Source organism: Pagrus major, chromosome 14 (assembly GCF_040436345.1).
Source record: "Pagrus major chromosome 14, Pma_NU_1.0".
In the NCBI taxonomy this organism is placed as follows: Eukaryota; Metazoa; Chordata; class Actinopteri; order Spariformes; family Sparidae; genus Pagrus; species Pagrus major.
This window is the reverse complement of record NC_133228.1, coordinates 21,913,316-21,940,360: the sequence shown is the minus strand read 5'-3', so window position 1 is coordinate 21,940,360 and position 27,045 is coordinate 21,913,316. Positions and strand designations below refer to the sequence as shown.

Genomic DNA, 27,045 nt, shown 5'->3' with positions numbered 1-27,045 from the left:
CGTGTGTTTTCTTGGAAAAAAAAGGCCACATTTCCCCTCAAAATCAATTTTAGTAGTAAGGTGACTCAGCAGGGAGGACTGACTCAGCAAGTTTTCCACTCAAGATCTATAAGTGTGACCCAAATTGTCACATGAGCGAGAATATAAAAGCAGAACTGATCAATTTGATAAAAGTCAGATACGAGTTGTTCTGTCCTTTATGAGAATGGCCTACTTCTTCTCCAGGTGGTCATATGTCACTGTCTTGTGTGTACTACCACTACTTCAATACTACTACTTCTTCTTATAATAATAATAATAATAATAATAATAATAATAATAATAATAATAATAAAAAAACATTGACACTTGTTGGTAGGATGTTGTTTCCTCGCTTGTCTTTTAAACCACAACTTTTGACTATCAACTATCAATAACTTCACAATCCATGATGAGTTCAGCATTAAACAGATGTACAATAAGAAACAAAACAAAACATGTAAACAGAAAAGTGTCCACCTCAGTTTCAGTCTCACTGCTGCCCTCAAATTACTGGAAAACGATAAGCAGGCAAATTAATTCTCAAAAAGCATTTCTACTAAAATAAGCACATTTTTTGTTTTGAGTGTACACTGATTAGAAGTCTGCATCTAAAGCACTTCAGCTATGACTTCTCCCTCAGTCAAACTCATTGTAAATGTGCTGTAGGTTCTTCTTTTGTCTGGTTGCTTCAAAAAGAAGTTTCACTTTGTATGTGGGTGGATAGATCTGTGTTGCGTTCACAGACTCCTCGGAATTTTTGCATTGGCTGCATTCGAGATTTGCTGCTGCACAAAAAAAAACAGACACAGAAAAGATAAGAATTTGAGATATACGTTAATTAATTTGTTAATTAAATGGCACAGGGTTGCAACAGAAGCAGTGATGTGGTTTAAAAGATTTTTATTTTTTTTAATTTATCAAATTCAAAATGTGTTAAGGCTCTTAAACTCGTAAATATGTGCTGTCCAGCTCGGAAACAATGAAAAAAAAAATCGCCTTTCTTCTGTTTTTAATTCTACATCCCAGGTTTGATCTTTGGTGCAGGCTTTCTAAATAAGCTCAAGATTCCGCCAGTCCCTGAACGCCTCGTGGTTTGACGCTTAAATGCACCGCCTGCGCTCCCTCCGGTCTGTCACACAAATGTTCGGATGGAGAGCAGCTTCTGTCCGCCGACACTAAACTTCACAGCTCTCTAACAGGTGAGTGACACCGTTTTCAATGAGTCTGAAGTGTTTTAACTTAACTTATACCGCAGTTTGTGCAGTGCAGGGGACATTTAATGTCGTTTACACCGTCGCAGGAACATAAACACAACCTGGACGCCTTCACGTGTCTTTGACATTTAGCCTGTGGTGAGTGGGTTTGCTGTTTTAGTTCAGCTTCTCTTATCTTTTGGTTTTGAAACCGTGTTATTACCTTGTTTGGCCGCATTTACAAACACAGAAATCATAAATCATGTCTTGACAATCACTGAGTTGGTGTGTTGTGGAGGGTTATAGTATAATCAGTACCTTGGAATGAGTGTCTACTTGGATTATCTCTTATTTTATTAATTAAACAGGAGGAGATGATATATTCAGACTCTATATTTAAGAAAAAGCAGATATTTTACAATGTAAAAAAATATCCTTATTGTAAATATGGAGGTGTTATCAGCTAAATGTACTTAAAGTGTCAAAAGTATAAGTAATGTATCATCTAGTAGCTTCTTTATATACATTTAGGTGGTTTAATCAATAAAAAAGGCATCTTATGTAAACAAGTCGTACGTTCGCTGTGTGTAAAATCCATCTAACTAAAAGTAACTAGTAACTACAGCTGTCAAATAAATAAAAAGTGTAAAAAGTGCAGTATTTCTCTACTTAATACAGCAAAGTAGAAGCAAAAAGTAACGTATACATGGAAAAACTCAAGTTCTTGGGTAAATGTAATTAGTTACATTACAGCTTTTCAAAAAAAGTTAGCAGTTAGTTGTAACCAATTTAACTACTATATACTGTATATATACATTTTGGTTGCTAAGATAATAAGACTGTATTGTGTTATGTTTGTGGGTAATCCGACTCTCCAAAGTAACTTGTAACTAACGCTGTCAAATACTGTAAATATAGTGGTGGAGTGAAAAATGAAAATACTCAAGTAAAAATACAGTAAAGTTGTATTCGAGTACATCTACTGACTACACAGTTACATTACAACCCTGCAAACAAACTGAGCATGAGAGCAGCATTTTGATATTTAGCATTTTATATGTATTTTTGGTTGTTTTGTCTATAATGAGGCATTATATTTTATAAACTGATCTTCTGACTGCGAAGTAACTAGTAACTATAGTTGTCAAATAAATGTAGCGGAGTAAAAAGTGTCATATTTTCCTCCAAAATACAATTAAGTACAAGTTAAAAGTAGCGTATAAATGGAAACACTCAAGGAAATTACAACAAATTGTACAAAAACATAGTTGAGTAAATGGAATTAGTTACTTTTCAAGTTAGCAGCGTTTTAATGTCAAGCAAAAACATGCCCACTGACAGCCTGTTCACAATTGTGCTTACGTAAAAGCACTTACTCACATTTATTTCACATTAAACAACACGGCAGCCATTTAAAGGAACAGTTACAGAAACAATTCGATCTACACACATTTGTATCTTTTGAGGAAAAAGATGCAGTTACAACATTTAATTTTTCATTACGTGGCGTCCATAAACAGTAAAAACACCCACAACGTGAGCCTTTCTGATGTGAGCTGATGCAAAGGTCACATCCTTTGTGTTTGCTCTGTTCTGTCTTTGAACGAGTGACCACTTCAGGGACACTTGGAGCGTCTGGGCTCTTCAGAGGCTTCTGTCACACACATGGACCTCCTGTCAATAACAACAAAGATCCCCCCTCTTTTCTTAGCAACTTCAAAAAAAGCTTTGGCTGACACACACACACACAGTGCTTTGATGGTGCTCGGTACAGAGAGGTCAGGTGGGACTTTGCCCTCCCTCTTAAAAGGTTAGTGAAAGGTCTCTGGCGTTGGCACATGGGCTTGACCTTCCTTGTAACTCCACGTGTGTGTGTGTGTGTGTGTTTGAGGGTGGACCGGGTGGCATTTGAGTACCCGCGGGTGGTTTCAGATGGCACCCTGATGCCTGCACACATAAAAGTGTGTGCTCAGAGACAACAACAACAATAAAGTCCGTTTATTCTCGCTGAAAAAGATCAACCATGAGAGATTCGGCAGCTTCTGTTCGTCGTCCTCGATATTACAAAACAATAAAAAATGAACACAAAATCCTCATGTGTGGAAAAGCACGTAAGACCTCGCCAGCAGCTGATTTACCGCGTTTAAGCTGCTGTTTTCAAAATAATAATCAAAGGTTTAACAGTATGAAGGGCAGCTGCTTGTTTAAACAATGACCCCTGTGTGTTGGAAATCCTCTTACATGCAGAGTACAGTTACTTCATAGAAAAAGAGGGAAAGAAAAGAGGGCATGGACGTGTAATCCCCTTAGGACGGCATACTTTGAATCACATCGGCTCAACACATATACAGCATTCAGTGTCTTTTAATATGTAACCTTTGGCATTAAAATGTCTAAAAATAACTCTGTTATATATGTGTTAACATAATCCCAAATGTTCAAACCCAGAGAAATCTGCAGTGTTACTCAAGGTAACGTTGTGTATACCCTGTTGATTTAACCTCCAGGTGAGAGAGTCGGTGAGCGTGGAAGGAAGTCAGCAAACGTGACTAAACTTAATTTGAACAGAACTTAAAAGCATCACCTCGTCTGTGAACATCTGAGTCATGTAGAGGTTGTTAACACACTACACACTTTGAGTCTTGTTTGATGTCAGCTATTTAACTCAATATTGTGAATCACATCAAATCATGTGAGCTTTTCCTGAGCATCATACTGGCCTTCAAACCTGTGCCATATATGCATCAAACATTAATTTGTAACACTTAATAATAACAACCATCGTTAATACATGGTTCATTTATAGTTAATCAAACAATGAAAAAAAACATTTATTAAGCAATTGTTTGTACAGTTGAGTAATAAGTGGTTGATAAAGCATGTCATTGTTTGTTAACAGTGAAATTACTATTTATTAAAGTTTAATTAACTATAAATTTACTATATATTATCAAAGTGTATGAACTTGCAGAGAAACTGGAGTGTGCAGCAACAACCTTCTGTAAAACTTGAAGGGAAAAGTCTGCACTTGGAAAGGTTTCTCTCCTTCAGATGTGAGTGGACAGCAGAGTCTTGTCCACTTACATCTGAAGGAGAGAAATCATTCCTTTGAGGACAACAATGTAAACATCTTGGCCAGAGAAGACACAGGTGGTTTGAGAGAGGAGTAAAGGAGTCCATCTATGTCCAACTGGAACGACCGTCTTTGAACAGAGGAGGTGGCCTATGACATTACTTATCACCCTCCTACAATGCAGTACTGAGTTCCCTCCACAGACAGCTTAACAACCACTCACACCTGGGCTCACCTAACCTTAGCAACCCACATGAGGGCGGTACGGTTAATGACCCACAAGTGACCCTAAATTTCAAACTAAACCGTTTCAAATTAATTTCATACACACATTACATGTTCGCTGACACAAAATGCACTTTACCATACGTTGAATCGTGCTTAAAAGCAAGTTTTTTGGGTTTTTTTTTACACATTACTGAGAAATTAAAACATATGAAACCATTACAAAAATGATTTTATTTATTTATCATGTTTAAACTCAGTCTATAGCTGTCTAATGTGCAGTTACACAAAACGAACTACCACTTGAGTCAGACTCGGGTCAAACGCAAGTTTCAACCTCTTCATCACATCAGATGATCTAGTCATGTCATTACACAGAAGTATCAGAGTGGGAGCTTGTGGTTTTATTCAAGGTACAGTACACCCTGAGTCCACCATAGACCAGCAGCAGATAGCAGCAGCAGAAACTTCAGGTCTTTTACTGCCATAAACATGAAATAGATCAAGTTATTAATGTTTTACGATGCTAATAAATCAATCTAATTGCATCACTGAGATTGTAAACACAGCAGTAAAATAGACTCACATATCAATATCGAGTAATCTTAAATATATAAGGATAATCAAAAAGGAGTTATGCTGATTAATGTAATAATTCATAACATATTTTGTTATGTACGGCTTCATCAGAGCTTTTCTCTGCCCACCTTTTTTTGAATTTAGTCGTGCAGCCGTGTTTTGAGTTGATGTTTTTCAGTCTTTGTTTGCTCCGCTCCACCTGTGAAGCTTCAAAATGAAAAATAAAGCCACCCAGAGACAGGAAGTGTGGTTACCTCCTCGTAACTTAGGCACCGGAAGTTTCACTCCCCCCTGCTTCAGCACAGCAGGTTCAAAGTGCACCGGAGGCTGCAGCTCTGCACATTTCAAATGATTCAATCTGTGTTGGTACGAGTAGGGTGTGAGTAGGTGTGACTCTAAATTCAATATTATTGACTATGTAGATTTCGGTGTAGCAAAAAAATAAGGTATTTTAAAAAAAAACTAATAACCACTCATCGCAAGAGGACTGGTCCAAAAGTTAGAATCACACAAAAGTGAGGAGTCCTTAGTTGATATGATGAGCTTCACATTATAATTGTAATTAAACTGGATATAATTATACTCCAATGAGTCAGCACGAAAAGTCAGCAAAGCCTATAAAAAAAAGTCAAATGTTATTAAAGGTTAAACAAGGCTACAGCTGTGTCCTGGTTTCATACCATGTGCTTATTGTTAACAGCAATGTGGTTATAAGTATTTAGATCATTACCTCAGAAAAATGACAAAATTACCTATAATTCACCTTGCTATTGTGCAGACTAAAATAACTTGAGCTTTGCGTGTGGAACAACACACGACACAAAAGGTGAAAGAGTTGTGTAAAGGGCAACACACACACAAGTTGCTTCGTCTCTTTTGTGGTGTAAAACAAAACACCACACAAAACGCAAAGACAAAAGTAAATCCCCACACACACACTGCGTTAATAAACCTATGCATTTCCTATCCTATTTCAAATCTTTGCATATTTGATATTTAATATGGTAGAAAGGCTTATGCTCTTCACAGGACGTAAATAACAACACTGCTCTCCTCATCAGAGCTGAAATGCTAGCTAGCTTAGTTAGGGAGCCTCTCGTCGACGAGTAGGTGCACATTTCCTTCTGCGTGGTGATACGGCTGTCAGAAAATAGTTCCTACATGAAACTGCTCACGACCATGTCTGTGGATTATCTTGAGTAACCAGGTTGTGATCTCTGTAAAGAGACACTGCTGTTGAGTTTTTTCAAAATGTCTGCTGTTATTTATGAAAAAAATAAATAAATAAATTAACGGCATTATTATTTTGTGACCTATAAGATGTTGCAAAGAACGTAAATATAAACTTACATTGTGCAAAAGTTTGGTTTTGCTTCAGGTGTTAAGACATTGACATTAGTTATGTTTAACATTTTCTTCCCTCACCGCACAAGCGCCTCATCCCAACACTTTCCAATGTGCTGCCAGTGATTTCCGGCTGAAAAAAAATGTATATCGACAGAAGATTAATAGGGCGTATACTCCAGCAGCAGACCCGTGCTTTTGCTTGACAGATGTCAATACGAGCCCGAAATGCTGAAGGCGAAGCAGACATCCCTCGGCTACTTTATTTTTGAAAAACAAGTGAAAACATATGTCCGGTAGTTGTAGATATTGGCTGTCTAGTTCATCTAGTTCCATTATAATTGTGAGAAGGCATAAATTATTAATTTGGGTTTTTAAATGGAGCAGCTCTTTTCAAACTTTGTCTTTTTTTTCTACAATTAGTGGATGTTCAATAGATGTTTAATGTTGGCACAATATCTTGGCTCAGTATAAATATTTCATCCCTCTAGTGTAGCCTACTGAAAATATTTCTGAGTCTATTCCCATGACGCTGACTCAGGGTCAGCCAAGGTTTACAGTAAAGAAGGTGACTTGTGCTTCTGACGACGATGCCCATGACAAGTATTGCGAACTCAGGCGCATGCAGTCGTGATCTGCGTTTAGTATTTCAGCTCTATTAATAGTCGCCGACTGGGACTGACTGACACACACACACACACACACACACACACACACACACACACTCCAGCAGGCCTCAAATATCACATCGACCGTCACCAAGTCGAAGATCGTGCCATCCAAACTGCTGCAGTAGAGGCAGCACGAGTGGTTTCTGCGTTTGTTTTTGTGGTTAATCACACAAAGCAAAGTTTTCTGAAGGATTATTTTGTTTTTCATAAAAAGGTGTTCAGAGGCTCTGCCAAGTGACAGCTGCTGTTTACAAGTCCTGGAGGTAAGGGTGGTTTTATTTTAGCTGCGTTCAGGTTCAGAGGGCTGGTTTGTTATCTCGCAAAACTCCTCAAACATTTTCCTGTCCTCACATGACAGACACTTTTGATTCGATTTTTGTGTATGAAGAGAAATCTTGCTGTAGATTTAGTTTAAAATCCTGCTGTGACAGCCAGCTGGAGCACACAAAGTTGACAGTTTGCAGGGAATCTCGCTCAGCTCTTGTGGTTACGGTGTCACGGGTGATGAAATATCTCTCTCTCTTTTTCTTTGTCTCCGTCTCTTCCTCTCTCAGGTTGTTTAAAGGGCGGAAAACAGCAAACCTCGTCTTCTGCCTCCTCCTCCTCCCTCTCCTCCTCCTCCTCCTCCCCTGCCAGCCTATCTTTCCTCTGGAGGAAAAAGGGCCAGTCGGCGCGCGCTGCGGTGGAGGAAAGGTGGTGGTGGCTGACAGAGAGACTCAACCTATCTCCAAAAATCGGAGAAATCTCATCTCTTTGCAAAGAAAGGGCATCGTCGCAAGGTTTCCTGGAGGTTTTTTTGGATTTCCGAACGTAGAAACCTGCAGCCATGTCGCCTTTCCTGAGGATTGGGTTCTCCAAGTTTGAGATCGATCCAGGTCTGGCCTACCATGAAGAGGTGCTGAACGCGTACTGTGCTGTTCACATGAAGGAGTCCATTGAAACAGGTCAGTGACTATGCAAACGGCTAATTAGATCAATGATTCTTGTGATTGAGTTAATAGTTTCAAGAGGCCAAGGTTTCATCTTCAAATGTCCAAACTCATCAGTTAATGATAGAAAACAGACCAAAGCAGCAAATCCTTACATCTGAGGAGCCAGAACCGAAAGGATGTTTGTCGTCTTTCGCTTGAGAACCTAAATGACTGATTGATTGTCAGACTGATTGGTAACTACTTTTCTGTTCATTGATTAATTAATAAATTGCTTAAACACTATTTGTGATGTCACCACACTTGGTGCAAATATCTCAGCATCCCTCAGCTTTTATTGAGAATCGTTGTGTTTACATTGTGGAATTGATTAAGGCTAAGATGACGCAAGAAAGACTTTTCGGGCGGCAACCAACGGTTATTTTCGATTTCGATAAATCCGCCGATGGTTCTCTGGATTAATCGATTGATCGTTTGGTCTATAATATGTCAAAAATAGTGAAAAATATCCGTCTGAGTTCCTCAAAGTCAAAGGAAGTGTCTTTATATGTCTTATGTCATTTAATATGATATAAAGCAGAGAAAAGCAGGAAATCTCCATATCTGACAGGCTGAAAACACAAACAAGTTTATCTAATGGAGTATTTTGTCACAATATCAATGAATACAGTATGTTGTAGTTGTGGTAACACCATCATCCTGGGTTTAAGTGTCTCGTAGTAGAGCTTGTAAGTCATTTTCACTTTATTACTATGATCCAGAGGATTAGAGTAACATTACAGATGTTGAAATGTGTTTCATTTAAACTGGCTGAACTCAGCTTACAGCAGGTTCCTGATCTGCAGCGTATAAAAGACAGAATCGTATTGAAATACAAAACAGAAGCAAAAACAAGACAACAGCAAAAATCAAAGTGTTACACAGACACCACAAAGACTGCGAGTTATGTGAGTAAGATGGTGTATGTATGCGAGTTCAATCAGTGGTCCAGGTGTGTCCGTCCATCAGTTAGTGTTTACATGTCTGTTTTAAATGTGTAATGGAGGTTGTTGCTCTTATTTAACATGTGATCTCAGTAGATGTATCAGAAATCAATGAGTTAATGAGTAATCGATTAATTGTTGGAGTCTCATTCATTGGTTTCATCTCTTGAAGTGATGGTTTGCGTCGTTTCTTTGACTTACATGATCGTTTTCTGATGATCTTTTGCTTTTTGACCTCAGACTGTGAAAAAAAATGTGACTAGCATGTTTTGTTTTTTTCTATTTTTGGACATTTTACATATAAAATGATGAATCAGTTATCTGGGGAAATGTTGAAAACATGAGCGTAGAGGCATCAACATCTTTATGTGATGAATTAGCCAGTTGGAGAAGTTGTTGTTGGAGATAACTGGGCTTTTTTCACTGTTGTGCGTTTTCTTGACTTGGCGTTTTTGTATGTTTTGTACGTTGTTTAGTACTCTAAAATGTGTCCGACAACTACACTGTGTTTATGAACTAAAACAAATAATATAATTGCTAGTAAAGCCGATTCTGAAGTACAGTTTCACAGTCATATGCGCTGTTTGATGTCGTCTCAAAAGGTCGACTTTAATCTTGAAATGTTAAATTTATTCACGACATTTCGACCAGTAGTAAATGTTCGTTAGCTTGGCCTGAACTTAAACTTTTGTTGTCTTTTCCACCCTGTAAAATAAAAGTTTTTTGTGGCAGTACAGTTAACTGTTACCACTCTCATTCATATACATTTATTGCAGCTACATGCACTTCTCTCTGCTCTTAGCTGATACCGACAACATGAAGTAGTAACTCTTTAAATCCACTTCATGAAAGCTTTTACATTCACTCCTGTAAGCTCCATATGTTCACTGGCTCTTTTTCTCAGAAACAAAATAATTCCTCTGCAAAGCAGGAAGTGATGCATTTTATGCTCAGTTAAGCTACAACAGTGGGTGTAAGGAATAAATATAGAAAAGTAGAAGTAGCGTGTCTTTGTGGGCTTTGTTAGGCAGTCGATGACTAAACTATAACAGAGGTTCATCACAGATTATCTTTAAATATTTGTATGAAAATATGGTTGTTGTAACCGCAGCTTATAAGGCGATTAAGGCTAAGTATACGCACTGTACATGTATATATAGTGTCGTACTGTCAGGAGATCTGAGGTATAGGATGGCAGGCTCCATATAACGTGTTGACGAATGCGACAAAGATAGAACTTTAAATGTATGAGGCTCCATTTTATCCTTCATTTTTTTTTTTTTAAAAGACCTTCATTGTGGTCGTTGATTCACGTTCATTGTCACAACTTTGGGAAACTTCCCAGCGTGATAGCAGACTGAGAGCAGATATCTTCGTCCTGCATCTGGCTATCTTTAACCACTGCTGAGCATGAGTGCAGGATGGAGACTAAAAACAGAGTGTCACTGAGGGGAAAGAGGAGGGCTTCTGATGTTTCTTTTCCTCTGTAAAACCACAAGACTGGTCCTCCGAAGCAGCACAGAGAGGCCCTCTGTGTGTCTATTTCATTTATACTACACAGACTCACTCGAGGGGACAGTGTCATTTAGTTTCATTTCACTTTAACACAGATAGAAACTGAATGACACTGACTTGAGAGAGAAAACACTGCAGGACTACAGTACACAATACTCTCATATGCTGACACGGCTTAATATTGAAACTGCCATCATATAAGATGATTAAAGTGGAAAAATACTTTATTTTACCTCAGTTTCCCCTTGAAACTGTACAAAAATAGCCTGAGTGATGCCTGCGTTTTTTTTGCTGGACACGTTGCTACTGAGTTTGGGAAATTTAGAGCTGATGATGAGAAACTCCCCGGCTGGCAAACAAAAAAAGGAGCTCCCATCAGGCACTCACTGCGGGTGATTTCATCTTCAAGCAGAAGTGATGGAAAGCTTCAATAAACAGCTTTTTCCTTTGAAGTCCTCCACAAAGTTAAAAGTGTTCGGGCTCTTTTAAGCACGAGTCGTACACAGGACTGCAGCTTTAAAGCCGAGCAGGCAGTATTTTTTTGCTGTCTTTGGCCAAAGAGTCTATAATGACCTCTCAGCATATTATAATTCAAGTCATCAAAGAGAAAAATAGACTTCTGCACCTCCTCTTGGCTCTGTTTGCAGGCTTTAGAAAAATCTAGCCGCTCTGGTCTCTCATGTCTGTGCTACAGTGACTCTGGCCTTCAAGTATTCAGCAGATCAGAACAAACTCCTTGAGGTTATTTTCAACCAGGGATTCATTTGGTTTTAAGCTCACTGTTCTTGCCTTATTGAGCCAAGACAATTGTGTTTTTTAAGTATCTTCTTTTCATCTTTGTCTCAAAAAGAAAAAAGAAAGGAAAAGAAGAAAATCTAGCTCGTGATGGGAGACTTCTCCGATCACAGGTCATTAAAGAGAAAGTCTCAATTCAAGGTAGAGATGCACCATCCATTTTTTTCCAGTTCCGATTCGAATCCGATACCTGAATCTGGATATGCCGATATCTATATTGACACCAGTACAGTACTAGTCTGTCCTGACAGTGACCCTGTTATTCAAGTCTTCCTCAAAGATGTAGAATTGTGACGGTTAAGTTCCTGCTGCTAATAAAGTTTAAAAGAAAAGGAAAACAGTTCATGTCAAGGAATATATGATCGCAGGAGACAGTCAGTGTGGGCTTTGACACTGGACTCATCAGATTTATCTTTATGGACTCATATTTTAAGTCTCTGAAAAGGCCGTGCACATTAAGGCTGGATTACAAAGCTTCTGAAAGAGATATGATTGAACCAGAGCTCTGTTGGCACGCCCTTACAGTTAGCTAACCGTGAGCTACTAATGATATTTAACTTTAGCAATGTTACATAATGACACCATTGGTGTTACTTTCACTCTGCAATTTTGTCACCGGGCACGAAATCTCCTGAGAAAATGCAGGCTGACGGTGATTCATTCAATCCGGTACCATTTCTGTCTGCTTTCACGTCTCCATTAGAGACTAAATGAATGAATATGTTGTAAACGACGTTGTTTCTGCTTTAATGACTAGAGCGGTGTAGTTTGTAGTCCACATAAGGTCTGTGGTTACCACCGGCTAAGGATATTTACACGTTTTGTTCTACGCCGTAAAATACATCATTAAATGTCTAAATGAGACTACACTACTACACTAATACAGAACTTTTTTTGTTTTGTTTGTCTATAACTGCTCATGTTACTGACTCTTAGCAGTTTCCTTTTTTTGCTTTGTTTGTATCTGCCTGGTTTAACGGGGAATCTCGTTCAACGCCGTGTCACTGAATTCAAACAGTGGGCCATTCTTGGTTAACTTCTACTTTTATAATCCAATTTCAATGAGGCAAACTCCGGCGATAAGTCAAGTCTTTTCAGCTCAAATGCTGCTGATAGACTAGATTTTATTTCAGGTTCTTGTATGAAGAGTAACTGGCTTTAGTGACGCGTTTAAACACCTTTGATAAAACACCTTCAGTGCATAAAAAGAGGCGGATACAAACTCCTTCAAAGCAGCAGAGAGATCAGAGCACACCTTAGTCTAAATGCCACTTTGGTGCTTTTTCACAGAATAACACAGGAACTGACTGAGACCAAAACATCTCACCTCTCGCTGCATAACGCTGCAAGGAAACTCACAAAGTCTGATGCAGCCTGAGTGTCTTGCTGAGGAACAGACATATTTTCCTCTCCGGGTGCTTTAATCGGCGCAGACGGCAGCTGCCAGAGCCGGTGATAGCAGATGAGCCGATGATGGAGAAGGCCGCAGGCAGATCACTTTGGGAGTAAAAAGGCTTAGCTGGCTTTATTGTTGAAGCGGCAGGATGGCATGTGGCTGTTATGTAAGTGGATATTTTGGAGGTTAATGCAGAGAAAAATGGGCAGATGTCAATTATAAAAGCCAGGAATGTTTTTTTTTTTTTTTTTTTCTGGGCATGTGACACGATCGAAAATCTCTCAACGATCAAGGTCTGCTAGTCAGGTGGACACATTTTCAGATGGTATATGCAACATCCTGCAACGCAAACTAAAAGTATTACCCAGATCTGAAACATCTAACGACACTTGACGCACACACATCATGAAATTACCATATTTTAATGTAAAGGCATCACGCAATCCAGCTTTAAATGACAGCTCGGGACTGTGAAAGAGCATCTAATCCCCAGAGAGTGACACACTATACATTCATCCTATTTGCTCGGATTAATTCCTGGTGTCGGTTTCCCTCGCTGGCAGGAAATGTTCCCATCTTCCGGATGTTAATAATGACAACTTGTGAATTAAATCCCTAAAGGATGAGACTGGTGATATTCTATACAGTTGTTATCGTCAACAAATGCCAGAAAAAGACTTAAACCAAAAAGTCGCTCACCTGTCTGTAACGCTCAGCTCCGAGCTCTTTTTTTTTCACTCTGAAGATATAAATATTTCAAAACATGCAATAAAGTTGAAACAGGCAACAGTGGACGTGAGGGGAACATGAGAAAATCTGTCTGACGCGTCACTGGGGATGCCAGACAAATGAACTAGCTGGGTCATGATGACTTAATCACTATTAAGAAAGGAGGCAGTGGCTGGGGGGGCCCTCAGTGGATTAAAAATATAAATCGATCAAGGTCAGTGTGAGCTAAGATTAGCGGTATAAAAATGACATCCTGCACAATTTGAAGTTAGTTGTCAGACAATTACTTTAAGTTTCATAAATAGGTCCTTTAAGCCTTATCCATCAAGTAATAGAGTAAAATATATTCTATTCCATTGGAGAAGAAAATCCACCACAGAAAAATTCAGTTTGATTTCTTAAATCTGTCTTGAGTAAACCCTCTGATCAAACAAATCAATAAACGATCTCTGAAAAAGAAAATAAACCTAATAAACATCTTCACCGCTGTTTGAGTTACATCTAGTACCAGTTAGTTGATCGTCAGGATAAGTGTCTGGAAATGCAGCCGCGGGCTACCGGTAAGTTAGCTCTGTCATCTTTGATGTGTTTTGTTTTTTTATTCATGCACGTAGGTGGGGGAGCATAGAAAAAAATGCTGGTAGGGAATCGCCAGTCTTGCTTCTGAGCTCAATGATCAAAATCTAAAGCTCATTTAGATCGATTTAAATCAAAATTATGACAGATACGACTAAAAATGACCACAGAAATAAACCAGTTTTCCAATTTCACACATTTGAGCGATGCAAACATCCCAACTGTCCCATCTGTCTTTCACTGCTCCTTATTGTCCCAATACATGCTTTAGGTTTTACTCACAAAATTAAACGATAATAGCCACTGATCCATTGTCAGTGGCACTACCTTGTAGCTCTTTTCCTCGTTCCTAACAGGACTTTAAAGTGGTCTTCCACAGAGGCAGAATGAGTTGGAGCTTTTGTTTACTTTAATATCAGTCTGCGTGCCACACGTGTTAGAGATATTATCATGTTTTATTGAAATCTGGTTAGCACGAGATCAGACCATTTGACTCCAAAAACTGCCGTCAGTGGATTAGGATCAGGTCTTCCCGGGATGTCTGATCACAACTCCAAACACCTTCTGAAAGTTTAATATTAAGCTCGTCATTGATCTCTGACACAGTGGGATCATTTATATCAGGCTTTGGCGACAAACAAATATAAGGATCATGTGTGGTTGGTTTTTAAGAGATTTGTTGACGATAAGGGAAACACAGCATACACCCGGACTCATTCTTTGAGTGCCAGTAACACAGAGATGTTAAATTTGCTGACGCACAGGACTTCTAGGTATTGAACTGAAAGTCAAAGTGAAAATCGCCCATCACCGCTTTATTTTCATCTTATTTCCCGTCTGTTACAGACAAAAGGTCAAAGTACAGAGCCAGCCAGTGAGGAGGTGTATTGTTTTGTTTTGTTTTGTTTTTTCAGAAAAGGGCCAAGTGTACAAGCAGAAGAAGCCCACAATGTACCCGCCGTGGAGCACCACGTTCGACGCCCACATCCACCGCGGTCGCATCATGCACGTGATGGTGAAGGACCGGACGGCTGAGCTGAAGTCAGAGACCACGGTGGCTCTGGACTCTCTGGCAACACGGTGCAAGAAGGAGAACGGCAAGCTAGAAATTTGGGTTAGTGCAGTGGGACCAGTGTGTGTATGTGTGTGCGTGTCTGTTTGTGTTTGTACTCTCGGACCAGTTGTTTGGCTGTTTCAGCAAAAAATCCAGATGGCTGGCTTACTTTTGGGTCAAAATACCAAATGTTTCAAGTGGTAATCCACCTTTTAATCATTAAAAAAAAAAGAGAAACAGAGCAGTGTCTGTTTGTGGTGCTGAGCGTCGTCACCTGCTCTGCACAGAAAATGACCTGCGAGGCTTTTTCCTCAGAGGCGTTTTCACTTCAGCAGGAAAAGCACAGGTGTAATTAATTAACATCACTGCTGGCTCGCTCCCATGCACAACAGCCTGGAACGAACTGGAATGAAGCCATTGTTAATGTTATTTATTAACGACACCTGTGCTGCTGTCCTGCTACATTACATGTCAGTGAAAAGGTTAATACTGTGTCTTTGAGGGCAACACGGGGTACGAGAACTTTTAGTCCCAGGATCAACTTTTCAACCCTCCTTAAGCCCGTTGGTTTAAATACCTATTAAGATTTAGCAAATTAATCCACTGAGGTATGAAAAAACAATGGTTGTTTTTACTCTATACAATAATACAGCCTCTACCTGCGATGGAAACACACTGAGCTCCTAAAAAAGGTTCTGCGATGGAAATGTGGGGTTTTTCTCGTAATGTACAAGAAGTTATGTTGTCTCATTAACTTAAAAATAACTATTTTGTAAACTCTACGTAACATCTGTTTTTTACGAGCGACTGTAAACCAGAATCTTGTGGGTTTTTATGTAATAATCACAATAAAATCAACCAGTTAGGATTTAATTTTTAGAGCAAATGATTAGTAAGCTATCATGAGAAAACTGTAAAACTAAAACTGTAAATATCAAATATATGATAACTCATTGCCTTCAGTGTTAAATTTGCTATTCTTTAATGACCTTGTGAGCAGGAATGATTCATTTTAGAGTTGTTTTTTGACTTCATGCACAAAACCTCGTCGCCAGAATAGATACATATATGTAAAACTTTACATTTCTTTAGGTTTCATTGTCTATTTTATGTTGTGACATCACTGTGCTCATGATCTGTTAAGTTCAGGCATAAAAACCACTTGGTCAGGGTTCGGAAAAGATGATGTCATTGGCTTAGAAATACCCGTTTTTGTCACCACAAAATAAAAATATCCAGTGGTTTCCCAATAAGAAATGTTGAAATGCTGTCTGACCTGTGGTCACTGGTTTGCAGCCTTGTCGCCTGTAATTCCTCCACCATCCCCTCCACCTCCAGATATTACAGTCAGGTCATAAAAAATAGTATGAACAGGACATGACACGTTTTTGCAGAAACGTCACTATGGTACGTAGCGACATGCAAATGTGAACATATCAGTGGTTTGCAACTGGCGACTGGCGTGACCCACAGTAGCTTTAAATTAAAATAAAAAACTGGACACTGGACAAACTTTTCTTTATCCCGGAGTGCACCAAATGCTTTCTTTCCATGCTAAAATCGTAATTGTACAGTAATTGGGGTGTACCAGGGGTTTAAGACTATGTTACTGCACAGTCCCCAGTTAGAGTCCAGCTGGAGACCATTACTGCATGTAATCCCCCCTCCCTCTCTATTGTACATCGTCAAAAAAACGCCCCAGAAATACTTGAGTTCCTTGAAATCCAGGTTATGGAGGCCATCACTGCTCAGGCTAATTACCCAGCCCTCCGTCAAGTTTATTTTTATCTAATTAGAGATTAAAAACAGATCACACATCTTCCGTGAGTCTCAGCTCTGAGTGACACCAGAGGCTTCATGCCAACTGTCTGTGTCTGTGCGGTCGAACAGCATTGCGTACGCTGTCAGTCACAGCTCATGCATCATCATCAGCATGAATCCACATCCTTCCCTTTTCGTTTTGAATGTTTTTCTCATGAATTACTCTTCCTAAAACGCTTTTCTTTCTGTTTTTCTTTTTGTTTCTTTTTGTCTCAGCTGGACCTGAAGCCACAGGGACGTCTGAAGATGGAGGCTCGGTATTATCTGGAGAAAAGTGGTGAGTGCTTCAAACTCAACTCTCTACTACCCTCCTGTGTTTTAATGAGCCTCAATCGTCACGGCCTGATGACATTTCTCTCTAACTAAAAATAAGACAAAAATAATTATTGGCTCATGCGGATGTGTGTGCGCTTTGTATTATATCCTCGAATGACATTAACACCGTGCCGAGGCCTGAGAAGCCACTAAACGCTAATAGGGAGAAGTCATCTCTTGTTTCTTTAAATAGACCCAGCAAACAGGAAATCAGTGCTCAGAACAACAGGTGGCACAGAGTACTGAGTGACAATTTGATCCGTGCAACTTCCTCCTGAACTACATGAAAACACACACACATACTGTACAGGTACAGCTTGTAAACGTGTAATGAACTGTGGCTTAACAGACTGATGATCTTATAAATTCCCTTCATTTTTAAGTGAGCAGCAGGAATCGTTTGATAGTTTCGGGAAATGCATTTTTCTTTCCAAGAGTGAGAGGAGAAGATCAACAGCTGGGCTGTGCTCAGTGTGCGGGGGGGGAGGGTGAACTCGATCTATTTCTTGGCTTTCAACAGCTGTTCATATTGACTCTGCAAAGCTTCCTGAATGATTTCTTCACAGGGAGGTTGCCAGATTTGGTAGCATTGTGCTTGTGCAGAGTTCATGGATTAAAAGGACTTATTTGTAAGAAAAAATAGATTTTTGAGTTTCACTTCCAACTTTTCAAAAACTGACGCTTTGGGATGGCGGCCGGCCGACCCGTCCAAAATCAACTTTTCTTACAAAAAGGTCCTTTAAGGGAGGATATCTACTCTGTAAATAGGCCTAATTGGGTGCTGAATTGGCATAATTTTGAACTATAGACAGAGCCAGACTAGCTGCTACCTCCTGCCTGCAGTCCAGCTCTTGACTTAAAACGCACGTTTGTAATTTTTGCATCTAGGGGTCTTTTAGTAAAAACAATGAAAACAAAATAAGTAGTTTAATGATGTCATGAAGTAGTGTGGGATCATGGGAGCTGTTTTCGTTGTTAAGCAACCAGTATTGCCAGCGAGGCAGAAATGTTCATGGACAGGGTATTATATACTTCTAGTCACATAATAGCCCCTTTTACATATGAACTCTGGACAATATCTAAAGAATCGGATCAGGAGATTCTGTTAGAAAAGCTCTGTACTCTGTACTCTCCGAGGGATTGGTGCCTGGGTGGGAGCATGCAGGAGGCAGGATATGACGCAATAGGTACGCTGTGAAAACGTCAGCGTTCACACTTGGATCTGACTGACGATTTCGCTGTTGAATCGCCAGAAGTTTGCGAATCTAACATGACTCTTCATCTTCACCCTCAGATTCACTGTCTGATGTATTATCTCATGTTTCCCCCGGTAGTGATAGTGACAGGTGACCAGATGAAACTCATCGTTACCTTGAATAATCGCATGGGTTTTCTCTGGGTTTGAATTATGTTCATGTTGTCCTAAAATACACATGAACATACACCCAAAGAATGGGTCGTGTTTCACCCTGAGTTTAATTCGGCTTTTACCAATTTGTCATTAAAAAAATATTTGCAGCCCATTAAAAACATCATTAAAGCTTAGAGCTGCATCTTCTAACTCTAATACTGAAGTATTTATGTAAAACTCGTTGGTCAAAGGAAACTTGATGTTGGTTAGAAACACTTCTCCATCCACAAAAGGTGAGAAATCGAGGTGTGAAATCTGCTTGACAGTAAGCAATCAGGAAACAAAGCTGAGCTCAACAACCATACATGTCTTCTGAATCTGTTTTCTGTTTTAATTAAGTTTGTACAATTTGTTTCAGACGCTGCAGGTCAAACTGAAGGAGACCAAGAGACCGAACCGGAGAGAGAGGGTCTGTTCGCCCTCCACCAGCGGCGAGGCGCCATCAAACAGGCCAAAATCCACATCGTCAAGTGTCACGAGTTCAGCGCCACGTTCTTCCCTCAGCCGACCTTCTGCTCCGTCTGCAAGGAGTTTGTCTGGTATGAAACAAACTTAGACATCACAGATCACCCTGATCATCCTTTTCTTCATTATCATATTAATCATTACACCTGTTTTTATCCACCACAGGGGTCTCAACAAGCAGGGGTACCAGTGCAGACGTGAGTGTCACATTATTTTCCACTGAACTCACGGAGGATTTAAATTACTCCTTCTTCTTCTTCCTCATTTCTTACTGTGTCGTCTTTGTGTCTTTCAGAGTGCAACGCGGCCATTCACAAAAAATGCATCGACAAAGTCATCGCCAAATGCACCGGGTCAGCAATTAACAGCAAAGAAACAATGGTGAGTGTGTCATTGTTTCATATTAATGCCACAGCAGCTGATGCAGCATGTGTAAGAGGTTTGTAAACTTGTGGTTATAATGCTTACTAACCAAGCAGTCACCTTGTGCAGACGCATCATCACAGCAGACATTCTTCGTCTGGTTTTGCTGCTTTTATCTTCTCGCTCGTTTCACTTCCTCCTCAGCCTGTCGAGTTCACATGAAACCAAAAGAGAATACAAAACCTCATGTTGTAGCACAAAGTGTAGAAGGACAGACCTGCCACCCACTGTCTGGAGACAGGAAGTGTATCTACTACTACCGCTCGAGGCTTTGTCTGGGCTTAAAGGGACAGTTCACCACAAAATCAGAAATACATATTTTTCCTCTCACCCGTAGTGCTCATTATCCATCTAGATTTTTGGTCCGTGTGCAGAGTTTTTGAGATATTGGCCGTAGAGATGTCTGCCCTCTTTCTAATATAATGGAACTAGATGGCGGAGTAACTGGGTCATGATTTCTGGAAAGAGACATTTTTGGCACCTTTGAGCACCAAGAGCCTCTATGATAAGCTGTATGATGTGTGATGTGTGTTTCAGATCCACAAGGAGCGCTTCAAGATCGACATGCCTCACAGGTTTAAAGTCTACAACTACAAGAGTCCGACCTTCTGCGAACACTGTGGCACTCTGCTGTGGGGGCTCGCCAAGCAGGGGCTCAAATGTGAGGGTGAGAGGCTGGAGTTTTATCATTTCTGTGGTATTTATTTCACTTATTGTGTCAAAAAACTAGACCTTGTACACACTGACTGACTCGCTTTATGTTAACGCTGTCGATGTCACTAATTGAACACTGAGAGCCTGAAATAAACTTTTGCTCCTTTGCCATGAAGCAGAAGTTAACTGATGTTGTTTCTGGATTTTGCCGTCTATATGACAAAATGGCTGATCTGACACACTAATAGTAGGACTGAGGTAGCTGCAGGTATCTGTGCTGAGTCATTAGATAAAAACAGCTACAAACAACTAGTATAAAAGCAAATATTTTGGAAATAGCACCCTGTACAACCACCACACTGTTCATCATTAGAGCCTCAGTTCAGATGTGGAAAAACTTGAAATTGAAACTAAAAACAAGAAACCAGAGAGGAAAATGTGCGAGACGAGGCAAGGCAAACAGAGGTCAGTAGATTTAGATAAGGTTTAATGAAACTTAAGTGCTAGAAACGTTTTCTCAGCCTGTAACGGAACATTTAATCCTTCAGTTTCAGAATCACCAAGAGCAACAACTATTTAGTCTCCAGCATGACATTATATACTTCCAGCAGCTGTCACAACAGTATTTCCCATCAGGAACACACTGCAGCTGTCACAGCAGCTGGAAGGAGCAGCGTTCAGTGTCAAAGTAAACCTATTCTAACAGAAGCCAAAACACTGCTGCAGTCAATGTGTACGAGGCGTTGATGTACAGTTTTTGGGTGTATGTGATGTTGCCGGTACGTCCTCTATGTGAAGAATAAATACAACAACACTGTTGATGGCGATGCCATTGTTAGACTTGCATCTGGATTTATAAAGATCAACAGATTATCAGTTTTAAGCCCTGACATTTTCAAATTTACAACAACAACTTGAATTTATCCTGGTGGCTTTTTTTGCAAATTTGCAGGTTAGTACGCACCAAAGAGTTCAACAAGTTCAGGGATAAAATAATAAACATTAAAATATAGAAATTCAGGTCATTAATAAATTTGGTTTCTCAAATCTGTGCCGAGTAAACCCTCTTCCCAAACAAATCAATAACAGATCTCTGACAAAGCCAATATCTGTGACGCTGTCTGAGTAAACGCCGGTACCGGTCAGTTGATCGTCTTCTTGCAGCTGCAGGCTACGAGCGCAAGTAGGCGGGTTGGAGAGAAAAAGACACTGGGAAGAAAGAAAGAAAAAATTGAAGGCTCATTTCGATCAATTTCCATTTTATAATCATAATCGTGACACCCCTATACATTATAGATACAAAACTGTGTTCTCAAATGTCATATTTTTATCACACACGATGAAGTGTGGTAACGCTTTGTTTTCTGTGCAGAATGCAGCATGAACGTCCATCATAAGTGTGAGAAGAAAGTGGCCAACCTCTGTGGGGTGAACCAGAAACTGATGGCTGAAGCTCTGGCCATCATCGAGAGCAAACAGCAGGTCAGACCAACAAACCTCTGTCCTCTCAAAATATTTAAAATGTTTACTTTTGCAGGAAAGTGCTTTCACTTTATTATGGTGAGCTTTTACCTATGTTTAAGAGAGTTTTATTAATGTCTTCTGTTTCCTGGTGAGGGATTTTAAGTCTCTCAAGATGGTGTAAATGCTGTTTTCAAAAGATTTTCAACTGGATTTTTTTTTATGCTGTTTTTTTATTTATGTGTGACAAAACAAATGTTGTATCAAATCCCAAAACCCTCAGTCTGATGCTGGTCCTACCTTTTACGTTCAGGCGCGAAGCATCAGAGAATCAGACATTATTGGTCGAGAAGGTCCAGTCACTGTTAGCCAACCGGGAATGGTGCGAGCGCCGTCTGGGTTAGTAACGGGTGTAACAACCACAGCTACACCTGCAAGCAAAGGTACACAACCTCTAAAATCTTCATCCTCAACAAGCCTCCCACTACTTCTTTTCTTTTTGAATATTGGGCATCAATTTTCCGGTTCCTGCTTCCTTACCGACCTGCCTCCTCCTGCAGAGCCACAGGGTGTTTCATGGGACGGACCGACTGACATCAGCAGGCCGCTCGCTGAGGAGGTGTCGGATGAGGAGCCTCTGTACGCTGTTCCCAGGAAGGATCACCACCCCAAATTTAAAGTTGATGACTTCGTCCTGCACAAGATGCTCGGGAAAGGCAGCTTCGGAAAGGTATGCACAGGAAGTGGTCTAATTAAAAGAAGAAAAGAACAGGGATTTACATCAGAATTGAGCAAAACATAACTCAAATAATAACTTCAACAATTAATCAAATAATCTTTGCAGCTCTAGATTATTACATCATTTCCCTTTTTTATTCCTCCATTATAACTGAAAGTCCTTTTCACATAGAGCTGCAACGATGAATCAATCAGCTGTCAACTACTAGAGTAATTTTTTAAGAAAAAAAGTAAGAATTCTCTGATTACAGCTTCCTAAATGTGAATATTTTCTGTTTCTTAGCATTTCTTAGACACTCCCCAACATTTTTTAACCTTTGAAGAGTATAAGATTGCAGGGAAATTCACTTGTTACAACAGCTTAAGAGTGATGAGCATTTTCTGACACTACAAGATTAATGGAGGAACTAAACCAATGATTTATCGTGACAGAAAAAAAGCCTTTAGTTGCAGCCATATTTTTATATTTTTTAGTTTTGACAGTGTTACAAAAAACATTTGTTTGATGTTTGTGTTATAAACATGCAAACGGTGTGGCAACGCACTGGGAATTTACCGTATCAGTTTTTCTGCATCATTTGTTTTAATTTTAGATTAAAGAATAAACTGCACACACAAACACATTTTCGTAGTTATTAGAAATAAAGAACTTCTTCAAGGACTTACTTTTTTCATTACAGCTCCAAATCAGCACATTGCGTGTCTTGTGGTCTGTTGTTTGTGCAGCCAGTTTCCACAGGAAAACCACTGAGATCTGGATGCTTTGATGCTGCTGATAGCAGTCTGTTTTTGCTGTGTTTACAGGTGTTTTTAGCCGAGCTGAAGAAAAGCGGGCAGTTCTACGCAGTGAAGGCTCTGAAGAAGGACGTGGTGCTGATGGACGATGACGTTGAGTGCACCATGGTGGAGAGGAGGGTCCTCTCTTTAGCCTGGGAAAACCCTTTCCTCACGCACCTTTACTGCACCTTCCAGACAAAGGTAATGACCACGCACACTCAGACGCTCTGAAAATCATCTGTGGACATACGCTCCGAGTTCTGACCTCTGACCTCTCTGCATGTCTGTGTCCAGGAGAACCTCTTCTTCGTGATGGAGTATCTGAATGGAGGCGATCTCATGTTCCACATCCAGAACTGCCACAAGTTTGACATGCACAGAGCCACGTATGTATAAATGGCACAACATCCAGCATGCTGAATACTGTTGCTTCCTTCTTGCTATGAATCTTTCCCTCTCTCCTGTTTTCTTCTACAGCTTTTACGCAGCTGAGATCATCTGTGGTCTCCAGTTCCTGCACTCGAAAGGAATCATTTATAGGTAGAGTCTAAGTATAAACCAGAAACAGAACTGAAACTGACGACGAACATTACACAAGAGGCCGAACTGAGAACTGATTTCTGTATTTGTGTATTCGTCCTCTAGAGATCTGAAGTTGGATAATGTGCTGCTGGACTCTGAGGGTCATATAAAGATTGCAGACTTTGGCATGTGTAAGGAAAACATGCAGGACGACTTGCGGACGTCCACCTTCTGTGGGACACCAGATTACATTGCTCCAGAGGTGACCACACACACCTTTTCATTCTTAATATGTTATTTAAGGCTAATTTAGAAAAGCTAGCCTGTTTAAACAGCGTGTGTGTGTGATCTGTGTGTCAGATCCTGCTGGGTCAGAAGTACAACAGCGCTGTGGACTGGTGGTCATTTGGAGTGCTGCTGTACGAGATGCTGATCGGTCAGTCTCCGTTCCACGGCCGCGATGAAGAGGAGCTGTTTCAGTCCATACGAACAGACAACCCTGTTTATCCACGCTGGCTCACCAAAGACGCCAAAGACATTCTGATCAAGGTCAGACATGATTTCTGTTTTTTTAAACTGGTGAATTGATTGCCTGTATATCAATTATCAAGCATATCTAAATCAGCCACGTACAGTTTGTAATCTCTGGTGTGTTTGCAGCTGTTTGTGAGGGAGCCTGAGGAGCGTCTGGGAGTGAAGGGGAACATCAGGCAGCACAACTTCTTCAGCAGCACCGACTGGAACGCGCTGGAACAACGACAGGTGGCGCCACCCTTCAGGCCAACTTTAGTAAGTACAGTGAAAGCAGATGCACAGCAGGGTCTCTCTTTTCCATTTTTCAAACATCTCCATATACATCCACTTTTTGTCGAGGGAACCAGGGGGATGCTAACTTCGACTCTGTGGGGGAACATCCTACAAAAAAATAAGCTTGGAGCCACTGGTGTGTTGTACATATCAATGTGTGAATTTAAATATTATCCCTTCTTCCCTCACAGTCGTCGCCCAGTGACTGCAGCAACTTCGACAAAGAGTTCATCAACGAGAAGCCGCGGCTGTCGTGTGCCGACCGGACGCTCATCAACAGCGTTGACCAGACGATGTTTAGAAACTTCTCCTTCGTGAACCCGGGGATGGCTCGCATCACAGCACGCTGACCAAACCTGACCAGCAACCTACTACCTACAAACACGTCACAACCAGCACTTACTGTAACTGAATCAAACTGCAGAGACTTTAGACCGTGAATGTCACAAAACGCAACTGTATTCATAAACAATACAATACAATAGTCACTAAGAGGATGTCCGGGGTGTAGCACATACAACGCAACCATGACAGGAAATTTGTCATCTGACTTTTCTGTCTCTCTCCATTTTAAAAATTCAAATAAAAACAAAAATATCCACATCTTTACATAAAAAAAAACAACAAATCATCTCGATTAACTTCAAGACAAAAAAAATCAATTCCTTAAGTTTAAAAACATAAGTAATTACCTTTAGACTTCCCCCTTACAGTATTTAACCCCTTAACTTGCCTTTGTGCTTGTCAGGATGTGTTTATCAATAGAAATGTATTAAAACTAACTTATGGTGCCTCATAATAGTTTATGAATTTACTTCTTAAATTAAAGCAAACTGAGATATTTGGTTACACCAAATTAAATCTATTGTCCCGTTATGGCATTATTTCCTATCCTATTCCATAGCTTAACCAGTCCTTTACCTCCATGTTGGGTACAGATGTTAAAAATACATTTTAACAGCTCTTTGTTGTGTAAATAAATGTAATGTAATTCTGTGGATATACTGCACTGTCAGGTGGATGTACTGTAGATCTGTTAATGTATAGCAGAGTTCAATTACAGAGTTTTTGTTTATGTGTGTTTACGTGTCTGTCGTACCTCAGGAGTTTTATTGACGCTGTCAGTTGGATCAGGTACTTAGATCCCAGCATACTGTAGTTTTTATTGTTCTCTTCATTGTGAATCCTGTACAATAAAATCAGTGTTTTGTTTTTTTAAAATCGCGGTCTGTCTTGTTTCTGACTAAGAGTGGAGGTGGAGACAGAAAGAAGAGCTGTGTCAGTTTTTCCACTTAAATATTTCTTCCCTTTACTGTGAAGTTCAGCAGATTTACTAAGAAATTAAGAGATGATCTCACGTATGGAGGACTGAAACTGCCCAAATCAGCAATAAGTAAATATAAATAAATAGCTCAGTAAATAAATCAACAAATTGGCGACTTCAATCTCTGAAATTCTACATTATTTTCTCTGAACACCAGCTAATGCGACCACCAACTGGGACAAAACAGGCTTGTAAAGCATGTAGGTTACAATAGCACCTCATACCACTACGCATAGCATTTAAACAGACTACCAGTGAAATGTGCCACCTCTCTTTTTCCAAGTAGTTCCTCATTTGAGTGACCTCAGTTGACGTCATACCTCTTCTCAGTAATCGGGACTCTTAGGTGTTAAGTCATTTATGTGAAACTAAATTTGGTGAACACTCTGACTGTTCTCAATACATCACAGCATTCCTGTGGGTTAGTGAGTAACAGGGTGAGAAATAAGATCATAACGTTTTCCCATAAACTTTTAGATGTGTTTGGCTACTGAAGATATAATGGTGCAAAGTTAAAACATCTGAAATCAAAACCATCCATACAGTGTGTCCCTGGAGGACTACTGGATCTGGACCTCCATGCTAACACTTTGACGCATCACAATGGAGAGTACTAGCAGGAAAAATGAAAAACCAGCACACCATGATGAGTGATAATAGCCTCGTCTTTGAGAACTGTTTAGCACATTTCATGTTTCTATCAACTGCAGTGGTTTAAACATGAAGACATGAGGATGTATAGCTCTTGAATCAACTTCTCTGTAGCCTAGCATCTGGGACTAGCTAGCTTAGTTACCTGACTTTATCCCAATAAAGGATAACACTTAGGTTGTTGATAACGTGATGCATTTCCTTTAACAATACTTATTTAGAAAAAGTATAGTTAAGCCGCCATTTGTGCCTCTCACACATCTTTTTACATGTGAGACACTTAGCAACATAATGCTAACTGTTAGCTGACAGCTAACTATATGAATCGTTTTATTTCTACATGTTACAACTTTTAAAAACCAGGGAGGTCAACTGACAACACTTACCGCCATTTTGAAGACATGTCCACCTTCTTAAAAGACTCTTCTGGCGACATGTAAGGTCCAAATAATACATCCACAGCTCAGTAAAGATCTGTAACTGGGTTCAGAACCTGCAACTGTTTATTAAACAAAACAAAGATGGCGGCCGGAAGTGACATGTCGACCCGGCGCCGACTTCCCGCTCAGGAAAACAATAAAAGGTTTTTTTCT

At 39.9% G+C, this 27,045-nt stretch overlaps 1 protein-coding gene across 1 annotated transcript; it reads left to right on the top strand.

The window, feature by feature from the left end:
- The first annotated feature begins 1,150 nt into the window (after nt 1-1,150).
- On the top strand, nt 1,151-25,698 carry prkcq (protein kinase C, theta). Its single transcript, XM_073481039.1, has 18 exons — nt 1,151-1,220; nt 7,661-8,050; nt 14,944-15,143; nt 17,121-17,181; nt 18,989-19,169; nt 19,261-19,292; nt 19,391-19,476; nt 20,056-20,185; nt 21,545-21,654; nt 21,947-22,076; nt 22,194-22,363; nt 23,176-23,349; nt 23,443-23,534; nt 23,626-23,688; nt 23,794-23,932; nt 24,031-24,219; nt 24,331-24,459; nt 24,669-25,698. Exons 2-18 carry the CDS (start codon nt 7,933-7,935, stop codon nt 24,825-24,827), a joined length of 2,163 nt encoding a protein of 720 aa, XP_073337140.1. The 5' UTR covers nt 1,151-1,220; nt 7,661-7,932; the 3' UTR covers nt 24,828-25,698.
- Nucleotides 25,699-27,045: the final 1,347 nt, after the last annotated feature.